The sequence below is a fragment of the Cibotium barometz genome, chromosome 32 (genome assembly GCF_041138505.1).
Source record: "Cibotium barometz isolate CiBa-2024 chromosome 32, ASM4113850v1, whole genome shotgun sequence".
Taxonomy (NCBI): Eukaryota; Viridiplantae; Streptophyta; class Polypodiopsida; order Cyatheales; family Cibotiaceae; genus Cibotium; species Cibotium barometz.
The window spans coordinates 25871976-25888494 of NC_141077.1; the positions used below are offsets into that span (position 1 = coordinate 25871976).

Below are 16519 nucleotides of genomic sequence, written 5' to 3' on the forward strand. Positions count from 1 at the left end.
ATTATCATAAAGTCACACTACGCACACTCCAGTTTCATGTATGGAGGTTCTCATATTTCTAAAAATCTTTAACTCTTGTATTAGGGTGGAAACCTTTTTAGAAAGGTTTAAGTAAAATAAAGTTTTAAACACTAGATTATGGTTGTATGGTGTATAAACTTAAAGCTTATATAAGCCTTAGAGAACTGAGTAGGATATGGGAGAGAAGAAAAAAACTGTGCCGGCTCTCTTATACATACCACACATTGTATCCTCTTACATGCTTCGGCTTGGTACAAAGCTTCTTTGCTAAATGTTATCTAGTATTCCCTAAAAGAAATGGCACCTTCCACAAGACCCCACTCACCATAACCATTTGGTGTTGATGGAAAGCTTAACATAGCACCAATCCTTCTGGAAGTTTAAGGCTATTCTTTCCTCCTATGAGCTTAAGACACTATCATTTGGTACAAAGCTTCTTTGCTAAATGTTATCTAGTATTCCCTAAAAGAAATGGCACCTTCCACAAGACCCCACTCACCATAACCATTTGGTGTTGATGGAAAGCTTAACATAGCACCAATCCTTCTGGAAGTTTAAGGTTAAGGCTATTCTTTCCTCCTATGAGCTTAAGACACTATCATTTGGTGTGTTGATGGAAAGCTTAACATAGCGCTAATCATCCTCTTTAGAAGTTTAAACTTAAGGCTCTTCTTTCCTCCTATGAGCTTAAGACACCATCATTGGTGTTGATGTTTACTTGCCCACCACCAACAAGTGGATGCAAACAGCAACCCTATAGTACCACATGTTGTCGACCTTGTCCAAGCTTGGAGATAAAGGGATTTAGATACGCTATGTGCCATCCTCACTAGCATGAAAGATATTTTGATGACCATGGTTCATCATGTCTCTAAAACTATAGAAGTATGGGCCTTGTTTTGTTACAGAGCTAATACGAGCCGATAAATCCCTTAAGGATTTAGAATCTCAAAAATCAGCTTCAACAATGAATGAAGGTGAAACGGTGGAGGCGTTTCTTACCAAAATCAAAGATCTCCATGATTAGGATTGTTATAACATGAGTGTGTTCTCCCTAGAGGCATTTCTTACCAAAAACAAAGATCTCCATTTCTTACCAAAAACAAAGATCTCCATGATCAGGATTGCTGCAACATGAGTGTGTTCTCCCAGGATATTACTCTTTTCATCAAGGGTATTATCACCTAAGTATGATAGTTTTGTTACATCTTTGAATGTTGGTGTCATGCCTACTCCTCTCACATTTGAGGTGTTTAGCTCATTACTTCGGAATGAGGAGATATGCAGAGTCACAATGGTGGCAACCAAGGTTTCTCCGCTACCACAAAGAAGAAGGGTAAGGATTTTAACTCTTCAAATGACAAGAAAAAGGTTAAATGCTTTTATGTGATAACAAGAAAGGACACATAGCCAAATAACATAGGAAGAAGTAGATGATGCCAAGAATGGTTCTCTAAAGACCAAGGAAGAATCTAGTTATTTAGTCATGTTACGACATAAATAGAGTTGTTTATTGCTATTAAAGAAGTGTGTAGTGAAATAACTAAGGTTGCAGGACATGATGATTTTTAGATCATTGACATTGGGCTTCTAGGCACATGATCAAGATTGGTATTCCTCCCTAAAGCCCGTGGGAGATGATATCATGTGGCAATGGGCAAGGATGCAAAGTGCTCAATCAAAGGTTTAGTTACTATTTCACTTATGTCTAAAGAAGGTCATACAAAAGGTCTTTCAAATGTTCTTTGGGTTCTAGATATGAAGTGAAACCTCCTTCTCAGTCATCACACATTGTGACATGCAAGTTTACTTCGACAACAATGGTGTAGTCATTCTTGATGGAGATGATAAGGTCATTGTAAAGGATATTTGGAACAACAACTTGTATGAGCTTTTGACTTTTGCACTCTAAACCAATTTGGATAGTAGCAAACTTTGGCATGAGAGTTTTGGACATCTCATTTTATAGACTCTTTTAGTAGAGATGCATAAAGGTCTCTTTCAGAGATGCAGAAAGGTAAGGTAGTTAAGCATTTGCCACCAATTTTTGATAGTTTAGATGTATGTGAAGCTTGCATGATTGATAAAAGTAGCACTAGAAACCCTTCCCACCACCACAAGAGTCTAGTTTTAGGGCCAAGGCTCCTCTTTAGCTCATTCACGTTGATCTCTATGGAATGATGAGCAAAATTGCACTTCGAGATTCTTCCTATTTTTTCACATTGATAGATGATTACAATAGGAAGATTTGGGTGTATTTTATTCTTAGTCTTTTGGAAAGTTTAAGAAATGGTTTACATTGATTGAATCTGGGACATGAATAAAATTGAAGCAGTTTAGAACACACAGAGAAGGAGAATTCATTTTTGATGAATTCTTGATTTTTTGCACAAAGAAAGAGACATAAAGCAACATTTTACACTACCGCTCACACTTTGCAACAAAATGATGTTACAAAGTGCAAGAATCATGCTATTACTGTTAATGGCCTACTCGGGTAAGAAACCTTCATCTACACACTTGAAAGTCTTTGGGTGTGAATGTTATGTATATGTTCTAGATGCTAAGAGGACCAAATTGGACACAAAAATCTAGGAATGCATCTTTTTTTTTTCTCAGGAAAAAGATCCTTCAATTAGTTAAATAAAACACTTCTTAGGTTACAGCATGGAGTTAAAGAATATCGACTTTATTAGGCAAAGAAGATCATAGTGAACCATGATGTGGTATTCCAAGAACAACCATGTTGGATAAATAAGAAGCTTTCTCCTTCTTCATCATGCAACAAGAAAAACACCAAAGCAACACAACCTCCACATGTAGCATGAGATTTCTCACATCATGATGGAGGGAAGCTTGTATCATTTCCTATAAACATGGATTATAAAGATTAAGAACAAGAGCATGATGATGTGCCACAAAAAGTTAAGGCATTCCCTAAGTGGTACAGGTAACTTTTGGATAATCCTCTGGCCATAGAGGACATGCCTCAAGATGTTTACAGATCTAGAAGGTTACAAGAGAAAAATAGGGCTCAAGAGAATCTTGTGAATTTTTCTCTTATATGAAATAGGTACTTAGGAGTCTACCACCTTTGTTAAAGCACAAGGGGATCCAAAGTGGATGGTATAGCCATGCAAGTAGAATATGACTCCATCCCGAAAAACTACACTTGGAACCTTGTAGATCGTCTTCCAAGATGCAAGGTAATTGACACTAAGTGGGTTTACAAAGTAAAATACAGATCTAATGGTACTTTAAAAAAGTACAAGGCATGATTGGTCCTCGCCGCCAAAGGTTTTACATAAGTTGAAGGTTTTACATAAGTTGAAGGTTTTGACATTCAAGTAACTTTTACTCCTATGGCTAGGTTAACCACAATCTGCACCGTTCTTGCAATGGCAGTGCAAGGGGATGGCATGTTCTCCAAATATATGTAAAATATGCTTTCCTCTATAGGAACCTCGAGGAAAAGGTATATGTGTAATAGCCACCTGGGTGTTCATGGTTCCTCTATAAGAACCTCAAGGAAAATGTATATGTGTAATAGCCACCTGGGTTCATGGTTCCCTATTCCGAAAGCACACAACACGTGTGGCAATATAACTAAACAAGCATTATATCCTAATCTATCATACATGTCTAACCTATAAAGCCCATGGCTTAGAATATTGAATATACCACAATGATGTCTCCATCACTCTGGTTATGAACTTTACAAAATAGAACCTTTAACACTGCCACTTAGCACTAATTAGAAATAACAATATACCAACTTTAGTTCGCTTGCTATACATGACTACTTATTTCAATCACCCTAAGAGGATTTGATTATAAAAATAATTCAAACCGATACTAAGGTATGCATACCTAGCCTTTATCATCTTATTCCTCAACACCTCCACTTGATCAAGCATCCTTATTGCATACGTGTGCTTGTCTAAGTGATCACAAATAAACTTAAAACAATGATTTAAAGTTTACAAAGTTAGCAACTTCTTTATTTGGCCTTCACCAACTCATTGGCTTTTTCATCCTTCCTCTTTTTCCATTCTCTTTTTGTAATAGTCTTTGATCATGTGTCCTTTGTTTATGTACTAGTACCTAATTTTCTTCACATTTGATTTATATATTATTTTCTATACACCTTGTTGCTCATTAGTGATATGAACCACTAATGAGCCAATTAGAGTGGTGTGAACCGTTGTAATTGGCTACCGTTGTAATTGGCTTCTCAAGAGCCTTCCTTTTTGCCAAAACGTGTGTCTTCTAACATAAGAGATGGCCCTGCAGCATTTAACATAAGATTTGGCTGATTTGTTGATGAAACATATTGTTTATAGTTGTCATGCATATTGGACAATAGCACAAAAATTGCCTTCTCCTCTCCAACTACTACTGCAACACCACTACTTGGTTGATTTGCTATTAATGAAACACATTGTTTATAGCTATCATGCATACTAGACAAGAGCACAAAGATTGCCTCCTCCTCTTCAACTACTACCACTCGAACACCAACTACTACTTTAGCACGAACTACTACTTCGGCACCAACTACTACTCTACACTGACCACTACTTTAGCAACAAATGACTACTTCAGCACCAACGAGTTATTCCATCAATGAATGACGTTCACTTGGATGATCTATAATAAATATGCTTTCATTTCTAGCCAATAAAATTTATTCTTTAAGAAGGGGCCATTGCATTTGTTGTCCACTAGAATATTAGCATAAGCTACTCTTGGTTGATATTACTTGTGGTATCTAGCTATCTCTTCTAACCTAGAGATAATGAACAACATATAGATAATCCTCACATGTCTCCTTATATGAGACCCATCTACATCTTCACTTTTCTAGTATGGTACTTGAACCATCAAATCGATCATTCTTATCAAAGCAAGAAGCATTGGGTACCATTTTTATAAACCACCTAGATGACTTCTCATAGTAAACCCAACATTCAAAACTTTAATAAAGTGTTTATATTTGAGTCTAATAATAGTCAAGCAACATGTAAAACAAACAAGACAAATATAACACCATCCAAAAGAAACACTTCTCTCCTATCACAATAGCATGACCACTCATGTAAACTCTTCAAGAAACCAACATGAATCTTGTCTTGATACCATAAAAAAAATCAAATATGCATGGCTTACAAGATGTTTGCATATGTAGCTTTATCACAACTAGCTTGCAACAATAGAGAAAGAGTTTGACATAATCACCCAACTTGCTCAAAAGAGAGAGTTTGAGATAATTACCCAACTGCAAAACTTTATGCTTTCATATGTGTATACACATCATGTCACTTATGGAGAACCATTATGTCTCTATTGAGAACCATAGTGTGCCTTGAAAACCTTGATGCTGCATATGTGTATACACATCATGCCACTATAAAGATGCACATGGAGATCTAAAACTTCTTGCACCCATTAATCAAATTGATGAAGGTTTGATCCTTTGAATTATATAAATGCCCATGTTTCATGCATTGCAATGCCTTACCACATGCTAATTTTCCCTAACCCCCTAGTTGCAAGGTTGCCATCCATTGGTAATGTTTGGTAGCCCATTTGGTTGTTGAGTGGCCGTTGAGTCATTCTCATGGACAAGCATGCAAGGCCAGGTAGTCCCATTCTAATAGTGTGGTAGGACAAGTGAAGGGGATACATCTTCTATCTTATAAAGGCTCATTAGCTCTTTAACCTAGTGTCCATTGTTTATCAAGGAGCTTGTGCAATGGCTAGGTTACCCCTAATTATATCTTTAGTAAGGATTTATCATAGACAAGGTACAAGAAGCATTAGAAATAACTTTCAATGTGTCATTTCTAAAACAATTCCTTGAAGTCTAGCTATGGACAAAGGCAACATGACTGGTTTGGGTGACAAACCTATGAAAAGAAACTCCCTCAAAACACTTTGTGCTATGGTAACTATATTTTAATTTGCATCTTGCCCCTTGATTGGGCATTATAAACTCACATAATCCAAAGGTGTTGATTGGGCTAAAGTGGCCATGTTTAAGTAGCATCAATGACCAACATCTAAGTTTGGACACTTGATGCCACATGGTTAGTAGTAAGTTGATAGATTTTGAAAGATCTAGCTCAATAAAGATATGAAATTTTTTATTGTTAAAATATTAGAACTATTACAAAGATATTAAATTGTCATTTTTGTAGAAGCCTTGGAGAAACTATTGTTTTGGCTACGACATTGCAAGAGCTAGTAGTTTGGAGCACCCAATTTAATGCCTACTAGGACAAGGAACAATACCCATCATTTGTCACCCTAATGGGGCTTATTGTAGGCTATTCTAAGGCCATTACTTGGTGTGTTTTAGGCCAACATTGGATTGGCAAGTATTTTATGGCCTATAAGGGCCCCCCTACTCCCCCCATTTCATAGATCACCCAAGGCCTTTTTGTGTAATTTGGCATAGCCAACCCCCTTTATTCTTTAGCATTATAGCATTAATTGAAGTAGACCATAAGATATATAAGCTTCAACCATGAAGCACATGTGTAGAAGCAGAACATGCAAACCATTTATTGCGCCAATTGTGACATTTAATACTAAATTTTTGATAATTCTCCATCTCTTTTGTTGTGTAATCTTAAGCATAATTTGTGTGCATAGAAAGATTGTGTGACATTGCTTATAACATTTAGTGTGTTATCTTTTATGCATTGACAGATTTTGTCACACCCAGTGTCTCTATACGATTTATAAGGTGAATTAAATTGTAAAGTTCTTATAGTAAGATTTAAAGAAAAGAAAGAATCCATTACATAATGTGTATGGTATGGTGGTCCAAAGGTACGCTTTTATTTAGAGATAAGACATGTAAGGTGTGTATGGTAAGGTACAAAACTACGTATAAATTCTCATGGTTTATGGAATTATTTCAAAGGATAAATTATCATGGTTTATGGGGTTATTTCAAAAGGATAAGACTATAAAAAAATTTCAAGCTATTATTTATATGAAAAAAGTTCATAAATCTTGAAGGTTAAAAAAGAAGTTAATGAGGGTTATTATAACAACCATCTACTTCTTAAAGAAGGAGTGGGTATAAGATAGTGTAAAAATGCTAGGAGGCTAGAGATGCAACGAGCCTATTGGTTTAAAAGAAGCTATAAAGAGTTGGAGGTTAATGGATCCTGGTAGAAAATATGAGAAGGGAAAAGTGAGAGAGTTTAATTATTTGGCATATAGACTATAGCAGTGGCAAATGATAAATGTAAGGATTAAATAGCGTACCTTTTTGCATGTGCAGAATAGGTTTGGCATCTCATGGTGGGAAGCGCATTGAGAAAGATAATGACTACTATTAGTGCGGTAAACTATAGTAGTGAAAAATGATAAATGTAAAGATTATAAGTAGGGTACCTTCTTTTTGCATGTGCAAAACAAGTTTGGCATCCATAGTGGGGAGTGCATTGACAAAGAAAATGGACTCAAAAATGATATCTTGAAGTCAAATGTAATGATTTAATGGTATAAGGGGGAACAAGGAATTAATAATAATTAAGATAAATTACAAGTTAAAGCATCTTTATTGTGACACACTATCCCACTTAGATCTTTAAGAATTCCATGATGTAAGCTTTAAGCTAGCTAATTAAAGCTACACTTACATATACAAATAAAACTTTTCATAAAGTCTCAAAGGTAATGTCAACGAATAAAGTAAAGGCAAATACTATAAGTTTATAAGTAAAATATATATCAAAGAAAGAAAGAAAATATTAATGTCTTCAGAACACCCAGAGGGTCTATGAGACAAAAAAAGTAGCACAATATATCCATGATGAATACTGGACCATGGAAAATAAAAAATTATGCAAACCTAGGTACATAAGCAAAAGTATCCATGTGATGCTACACGATTACAATGATACCATCGAGAGAGAGAGAGAGAGAGAGAGAGAGAGAGAGAGAGAGAGAGAGAGAGAGAGAGAGAGAGAGAGAGAGAGAGAGAGAGAGAGAGAGAGAGAGAGAGAGAGAGAGAGAGATGACAATGCAAAATTTAGAAATGTAAGAGTTACTTGCAACTTTTAGATTTGTAAAAACATAGGCATGAATTCCACGCTCTAAAGTTAAAAGGTTTGTAGACTCTAGGCATAAATTGAATTTAACTTAAATGAATGCTAATTTAATAATGAACACATGCATGCAAGTTGAATATCATAATCATAAACTGTAGACTCTAGGCATAAATTGAATTTAGCTTAAATGAATGCTAATTTAATAGTGACCACATGCATGTAATTTGAATATCATAATCATCAATCATGTTCATACATACAATTCACTTTTTCATTTATAGATTGCATTGCTGAGATTGCTCTAAAACGACCAATAAGAAGCACGAAAAGATTATCATCTTTTGTACCTTTTTCCCATAAAAACATTTCAAAATTCCTTCAACATCTCTCAAGAAGCTTCTCTTGCTACTTGGAGAATAAAGAAAATTGAGAGAAGGAATGCGTGCTTTTCAAGCTTAGTAGAGCAAGTAGATCTCATTATCAGCAAGGGATATATGTAAGGTTGGTCAACTTGCTGTATAAAACACTAATTACATTAGTAAATATATATACAAGGGAGATTAGCACATTGAAATTTGTCAAAAGAGGGAGGTTAAAATGGTAGGAAGTTTAAAGGGAAATCAACGATAAATGGGTTTGTCAACATAGTAGGATTGACATAAAGATAAGGAAGCCCAAATAATTGAAAAGGATCCTCATGGATGGGGATTGCTTATTGAGATGTTTGAAGGGAGAAGAACATTTTTCAAGGAACTTTCAAGGTCTAAGAGCTTTGATTTAGAAAAAGCAATGCCATCTTCCATTTATATTGAGATGGGGATTGCTTATTGAGATGTTTGAAGGGTGAAGAACATTTTTCAAGGAACTTTCAAGGTCTAAGAGCTTAGATTTAGAAAAAGCAATGCCATCTTCCATTTCTATGAGATACAAAATCTAAAAAAAGACTACATGAAAGGGGCTCTTAAGATATGGAGTGATAACATGATGTGGCGGTCAATAATAGCACAACCACCTATATTGATCACAACAACGACCAAAAGAGCAACATAGAATAGTCTCGTTTTATAGCAAACACATGCACATACTTAGCACAAAAACAAAAACAAAAACAAAATTACATTCAATAATAAAAGGAGCATCATGATACAATAGGCACACACACAACAAAACTATTACTTACAAGATGACTAAAGGCACTACAATGGAGAATAAAATTGTACGTTTTTCCATGAAGAAGATTATGGAAAGGGGAAAGATTAGAATACTTGAATGGGAAGAAGAAGTACTTTGCCAATAGAAAGCGTCACAAGCACATGTACAATAACCTTTATGGATCGTGTGAAAGGGGAGGGAGTCCTTTTGATAAAGCAACTATAAGCCCACACATCTTATGGAGTAAGATGCAACATCAATAGTGTTACCATAAAACTATGGATATTTTGAAGGTGGAAAGATACTTGACGTATACATGCATGCTCTTTTGCTTGTGCTGGCAAATAACTCAAAATAACAAGCTAGTTTGCCACATTGATTAGTAGAAGAAGATGCATAAATATAGAATTACCACTTTTTTTTTGGGTTTGTTTAAGTGGCCATCCTTCGTTATGTATATTATAGGAGAATGAGAGGAGCATTTGAGGTCTAGGTAAATAATCTCACCCACCCACCAACCCACCTCTTTGACAATGTGGATAATATATAGGTTTTAAGGGATTAGGGTTGGGGTGGTGGTGGTGCTAGAAACAACCTCCTCCTTGTTTTAATTCCGTCCTTTAGAGTTTTTAATGGACATGGTATGTAGGAGAGAAGTGCTCTTGCCCATTATCCATGCAAGAGTGTAACGTCTTTAGCCATGGGCAACTTAGGGGCATTACACATGTCCTTACCCATGCAGGGGCTTAGACACCCTTACATATTTATCTTGGATGGGCGGGGAAACATGTCGATGCCCATCCAAGCTTAGCTGCTGGATGCCCATTGTTAGGTTCTTGACACCTTGTGTGAAGAGGGAATTAAGAGAAAGCCACCTGAAGCAAATTCAAGTGAAGGAGATGGTTCTTTCTAGGCCTTCAAGTTGAAGTGTAGGGGGCAGGCCATCGGATTTGAGCCATGGCGAGGACTGGGAAGGTGTGCAAAGTTTTTGTGAACCTCCCGAGACATGCAGGTTCACTTGTTGAAGGTGAGGGGGCGGGCTTTAGGTGTGAAACGGCCAAAGGAACAAGCAATGGTATAACCCCATTTCAATGTGTGGGGAATATGCCCACATGATCCATTCCAAAAATTTGAGTAGATAAGACTTAGCTTTAAGAAAATGAGGGTAATAAAGTTGAATTTTTGAAAGCAAGGGTAAAGAGGGCTCTAAAAGGAGACTTCTTACCACCATAGTGGTGACACTCTGCCTGCCTATCTGTCCCTACTGTGAGTTCGTACTCTTCTTTCTCACACAGATCGAAATCGAAATATGCCTTTATCGGCTACGTCGGTGCAGCTGCTTCATCGTTTTTCACATACCTCTGTGAACTTCATCAAACCCTAGCCAACCTCTCCCTCTCCCTCTTCCTCTCTGCCGGCTTCTGCCCTAGTTTTTCACACAGTAGCAGATCTTCCCTCACACGCAGGCTTTCGTTTCGAGATAAGGGATCTTTACAGGTTCTGTGCTTCAATGGAGTTGTGCAGCTCTCTAGAATAAGCTTCTGGAGGTGCCGCGCAGTTCAGATCTGCATCGTTTCACGCCACGGCTGTTTCACATCTCGCCATCTCTGCGGCCCAATAGACCTCGATCTGCAAGTCTGCATCTTTTTAGGGCTGGGGTTGGGGTTAGGGTTCCACGCAGGATTGTGTGCCCTAACGTAGGGTCTCTTTTCTGCACTCATGCGGGCCGGGACAGGTTTTGGCTCGGTAGCGCACAGGCCTAATGTGGCTTCTTCTTCATCTTCGTCAGATGCTACATTTCGCAGGGGGTATTGTTCGTGCTAATGCACACACTGATGCAGTTCAGCCATGTAGAATAAATGCATTTTCTACCTATTTGGTAGTTCGAGAAGAAGAAGCGAGATTACATGGGGAAGCCAGAAGAAGAAACAGCAGTTGTTTTTGGGCAACCACCAGGCACGCTTTCCTGCTGCTGCACAAAGTCCACATGGAGATGGCTGCTTCCAGTCATTCTCGGTGTCTATGTGCTGGCGTTTGCCCTTTGGTCACTTCGTTTCCGCGGGAGCAGCGGCAGTGACACACTGCCCCCTTCTTCAGTGCCATGGATACGTGAGTTCTGTCTTAACCCTAACCCTAACTCCATTCTCTCTCCGTATAAAACTGTTTGAGTTTCATATGCCCTGAATTCATGTTAGCGTATGAGTTCTGTTTATCCTCATCCTATTTCATTTTTTGTAAATGTTCGACTAATGTTCCCCGTAACACTAACTTCTGTAAAAGAGGATGAGGTCTGTGTGACCTTAGACGAGCTTGATTAGAGACTACGGGTTCTCTATGCCTTAGCTAAAAGAGTCTAGGGTTGACAAAGCATACTTTAAGTCACAGCAGCTGTTCTGAAAGAGGACTAAAATGCTTGCCTTGTGCCGTGGTGCCTACTGAACAAGCCTAATTAAACATTGTAGGTTGGTTTTCCTTCTTCTCTGTTGCCCAGCCTCCATTTTCATTTTTCTGCAACACTGAATTTATGACGGCAAAATGCAGATCTGCAGACATTTTAACAGCTGCAGCCTTGCTTGTCTTCCTGTAGCTCATTTGCATTATCATTTACCTCTCTGATCAATTAGAGAATGCCTACTACACATGCCTACACGGCACACAACCATGTTTACACTCATCATACAAATAAATGCCAATACAATGATAAATATGTACTGCGATGGGCATATTGTACTGATTTGTAAAATCTTAACATGTTTATTGTGTGTCTTTGAAATGGCTTTTCTCACAGTTTGTTTGCATGGTGAAAGCTGTGTCTGTCCAATAACTAATATTGTGAGCCATAGTTCATATCATACTCGTATGATTGTTGAAGCAAACGTTTGCTAACGTATGGTAAAACGGTGTATAAAACTAGCCTATCATTCTTGCTCTATTTTTAAGATAAAAAATTTGAGACTTTTTTGCGGAAAGTGACACCATGGCTGGTGTACACCCTGTAGGTACTAGGCTCGGACTGTAAAGAACCTGGGCCTCAAATTGGGCAGTGGGCACTAACTAGGCCTGGGCTCTAAAAAACTTGGGCCTCAGGTTGGGCACTGGGCTCTATGCTATGAAAAAGCCCTACACTGTACCAATGTACTGCACATACTTATTAGTACATGTAGTACATAGTATGTACTATGTATATTCAAGTTTTCTGCCTTCAAGTTTCAGTCTTCAAGTTTCAACTTTCAAGTGGAAAATTGTCAATATTTTGAAGTCCCAACTCCCACATGCATTTATAGCCCCAAATTTTAAGGCCACATATGAAACTGTACCAGGAGCTGAATCATACTTTATCATACCTCTCATTCTCCCTGACGTATGGCAGTATGAAATGTTTGATATGAACTATGTTGTGAGCTATTAAACAGGATTTTTGGATGATTTTTTGTTAGCTCTTCTTGGAATAGGCATCATTTAGCTTTCTTAGTGGAATGACCTTTCGGGCATTAAGTTGCTTTTTTGATTCTTGTGGACAGCTCATATTGAAGCCAGCTTTAGGCTGCGCAGGTCCGTCTCAGCAATCAATGAGAGTCTTCCACAACTGCAGGTTGACTTGCAGGATGAGATTGGCATTCCAGACACTCAGGTAAAAATCATGCTCTGAGATGTTTGAGGCCCAAAAGTGCCTGGGATTTTAATCTGGGTTTCCCAATAATGTCTGCTGTGATGGTACTTTGACAGATTGATATCGTTTCAATGGTTTCGTTGTCATCAACAAATTGGACGGAAGTACGCTTCACAGTTTCTCCTGACCAATCAAATGTTTCCATAGCACCTGCAGAAATTAGCCTGTTGAAGGACACATTTGTGGAGCTTTTCATGCAACGATCAGCAAACTTGTCCCTAACAAATGATATCTTTGGGAAAGTTTCCCATTTTGAAGTGCTAAATTTCCCAGGTGGAATCACGGTGGTCCCACAACAGCCAGGGTTTCCTCTCTCAAAAGTCCTGGTGCTTTTTAATTTCACTCTTCGCAACTCTCTTTCGCGCATCAACTACAACTTTGCGGAGTTCAGGAAACAGCTAGCCACTGGGATCATCTTAAAGCCCAATGAGGTATGTACATGTTCGTTTTGAAAGCAGTACGGATGATGGATTCTGTCATGTCACGGGCTTTCGTACGGCAGTGAGTTGACACCGTGTACTGGGTATGTGCAGAGCTTGTTTGTACAGCTGACAAATCTTGAGGGGTCAACCCTTGAGTCACCATTGGTTGTACAGACCTCCATTCTACCAGTGGTGGGAGTATTGCTTCCAACTACGAGGCTCAAGCAGTTAGCCCAGGAGATAATAGCCTCTCCGAGAAGGAACCTTGGACTGAACCATACCTTATTTGGGAGAGTTAAAAAAATAGAATTGTCCTCATATCTCCAGTATAGTCTTGAACCTGCTCAAACACCAAGCCCCAGTCCCTCTCCAGCTCCCTCCCTTCCACCTCATTGTCCACCTGGTATGCGTAATACTCCCAGGCTGCGAGGTTACAGAGGGCACCGATGGCATTCTCCTGCCGCAGCTCCGTCAGATTCTCCCCATATCCACACGGCCAGAGCTCCTGCTTCTGAAGGCACAGCAGCTGCTCCACACTACCAACACCATCACCATCACTATCATCATAATTCAGCAATTGGGCTGGCTCCAAGTCCGTCTGCATCACCCCCGTCTCCTTATCTTTCCCCCTCGCCTTTATGTAGCCCTTCTCCATCCCGGCATTCTTCTGGTTATAGGGCACCCTCTGAACCCCCATCACAGTCAATTCCAGCTACTGCACCATCTGATCCAGGTAAATCTCATCTTTCCGAAGGCCCGACACCAGCTGATGGCTCCATTGTGAGAGAGGCTCCAACTTTTTCAAAAGCTCCCTTAGAAGCTCCACGGGGTTTTGCTCCAAGTTCTGTATCTGGGCCTTCTGAATCTGGGTTTGTCCCTGTTGCTTTTCCAACTTCTTCTGGTGAGTTTTTTAGTATCACTTCTTTTTGTGTCAGAATGTGTGCTTCGGGAGGGTGTTCTGGGACTGATAGGTTCTCACTGTTTGCAGCAATCATTGTGGGTGTCCCTTCATGGGTCTTAGTGGTGTTGGTTTTCTTGTTGGTTGGGATTTGCTGCTAGCTCTCTGAATATCAAATGGGATGCTGTGACGGTGCTGTCAAGCTAGTTCACTTCGACTCAACGACGAGGTTTGGAAGCGTTCTGGGAAAAGCTGTACCGTATGTTTTATAGTTCTATCTCATGTATTATACTGGAGATACTGGTGTCTTGGGCTGCAATTTGGCCCCCTTCCAGGATAAAGTCTTGCATCTTGATAACGGCAAAATGAAAAGCAAACAGGGTTTTGGGAGTTATCTTGGCTTGTTACTATGGAAAAGCTAAAGTGCTGTGTAGTAACCTGCCAAGTTTTATGTATCACCTTTTTTTTGGTGTGCTAACAACTGGTACAAAATGTTGCTTCCAGTTGGGATCCACGATTCCATCACATGTTTTCTATGATGGACATTTCTGATGATGATACTGGCCTTTCAGTCTAAAATATGGCTTTCTCAGTATTATTTGAGTACTGCTTCCTAAGATCTTTTCAAGCTATCATACAAATGTAGTTAAAGGGCTGCCATGTGTTGGGCTCTTTTACTGGTTTTTGTACATATTTTGGATCATAACGAAGGCTTTGAAGCTTCTTTGCCTTGTTAAGCTGGATTTTGTAATTTACCCTTATGGGAATTGCTCTTTACATTTGGATCGATATAGTGGAGTCTTATGAACCTTGAGGCTTGCAGTCTTCATGTGAGCAGTTCCATGGCACTATGAATCTCTCTTCTAGCCCTGGTGGACACCAACATGTATGTGTGATGTGCCACCACATCAGCTCCTTTTTGACCACCTGTCCTTGGTTCTTCACAGAATTCATTATCATAACCGCTTGGTATCAAATACGTGGAAGATCATGGCTGTAAGATTTTGGATCTTTCTTAGCTTGGCGCTGATAGCCCAAATTCTTGATGATCAACCAATCCGAATTGAAGCTGATTGCTCGAATCCTTGACAAACACATGATTCTTGAGTAGACCCAAAGATTTGTAGATTGTCAAGGTTGGGAATTTGATGGTCAAGATCTATAATGTGCTGCTAAGCTGAGTTGACTAAGATCTATAATCTGTGGAGAGCAGGAACTTCAACCTTTGTAGGGATGTGGTTGCAGGGATCGTGCAGATTTTTGCAACCATCGCGTGCAGACTTTTGCAACCATTGCGTAAGCTAGTCTGGGTTACGAGAAACTTCTTTGCTGCAACCTTGCTTGCTTGCTTAGGAAGTCCTCTACTATTCACAGGATTGAGACCCAGTCAGAAGACATCTCCACCAAGGTCGAGGCAGGCTTTTAAAAGACGGCTTAGGGCAAGGGAGGTTGAGCACAGGGGTGAGGGAAGGGGAGGCGATCAAAACAGGCTGAGGGGAGCAGAGCCGGCAGGGCTGAGGTGAGCAGGGTAGGAACTTGGAGCAAGCATGGCTGAGGTGAGCCTAAGGGAGGTAGGGTGAGCGATGTGCACTGGTAGCAGAGGGGAGCACCCAAGCGAGGGGCGGGTGAGGAGACAAGTTGTGAGCAGGAGGAAAACTAACCTTAGACCAAAAAATTAATGAAGTGGCCACTTAATTAATACAACCAAAACAAAATGTCTGAATATAGAACCTATCAAAGCTATTTCTAGCCATCTTGCCACACTTTCCACCATTCGGTGTCAAAATAGGGACCTGTCACGCATTAAGGTTGCTTAAACATAAAGAAAATGCTCTATGTAAAGAATTGATAACACAGTTCACATCTTTTCTTCTCCACACGAAAACAAGAGCAGGATTTGACAAAATTTGTCAAAGTTGGATTGAAAAGATACGGCAAATCGGGGCATGTCGTGCATTGAGGTTGCTTAAACATAAAGAAAATGCTCTATGTAAAGGGGAATTCATAGCACAATTGGTGATGGACAATGGAACACCATGTGTTCACATCTTTTCTTGTCCACACGGAAACAAGAGCAAGATCTAGCAAAATTTGTCAAAGTTGGATTGAAAAGATCCGGTATTGCCATAGATCCTTCTAAGAAGGTTAAGCACAATGTCCCACAATTTGTGTGATGATATATTTTCCTTCATCTTGAACTTCCAAAGAATGTAATATATGCTGTCTAGGTTTCCTTTAAAGCCAAAGGTGGTGGTCAAACCCTTGAGGTTCCAACTTGTTGTGCTAA

The 16519-nt window shown here is 39.1% G+C and overlaps 1 protein-coding gene across 1 annotated transcript; it reads left to right on the forward strand.

Moving 5' to 3' along the window:
• Positions 1–10468: 10468 nt before the first annotated feature.
• LOC147620019 (uncharacterized) lies at positions 10469–14969 on the forward strand. Its single transcript, XM_086772157.1, has 5 exons — positions 10469–11351; positions 12764–12873; positions 12969–13343; positions 13446–14235; positions 14323–14969. The coding sequence occupies exons 1-5, from the start codon at positions 11150–11152 to the stop codon at positions 14391–14393; spliced, it is 1548 nt and encodes a 515-aa protein (XP_086628283.1). The 5' UTR covers positions 10469–11149; the 3' UTR covers positions 14394–14969.
• Positions 14970–16519: the final 1550 nt, after the last annotated feature.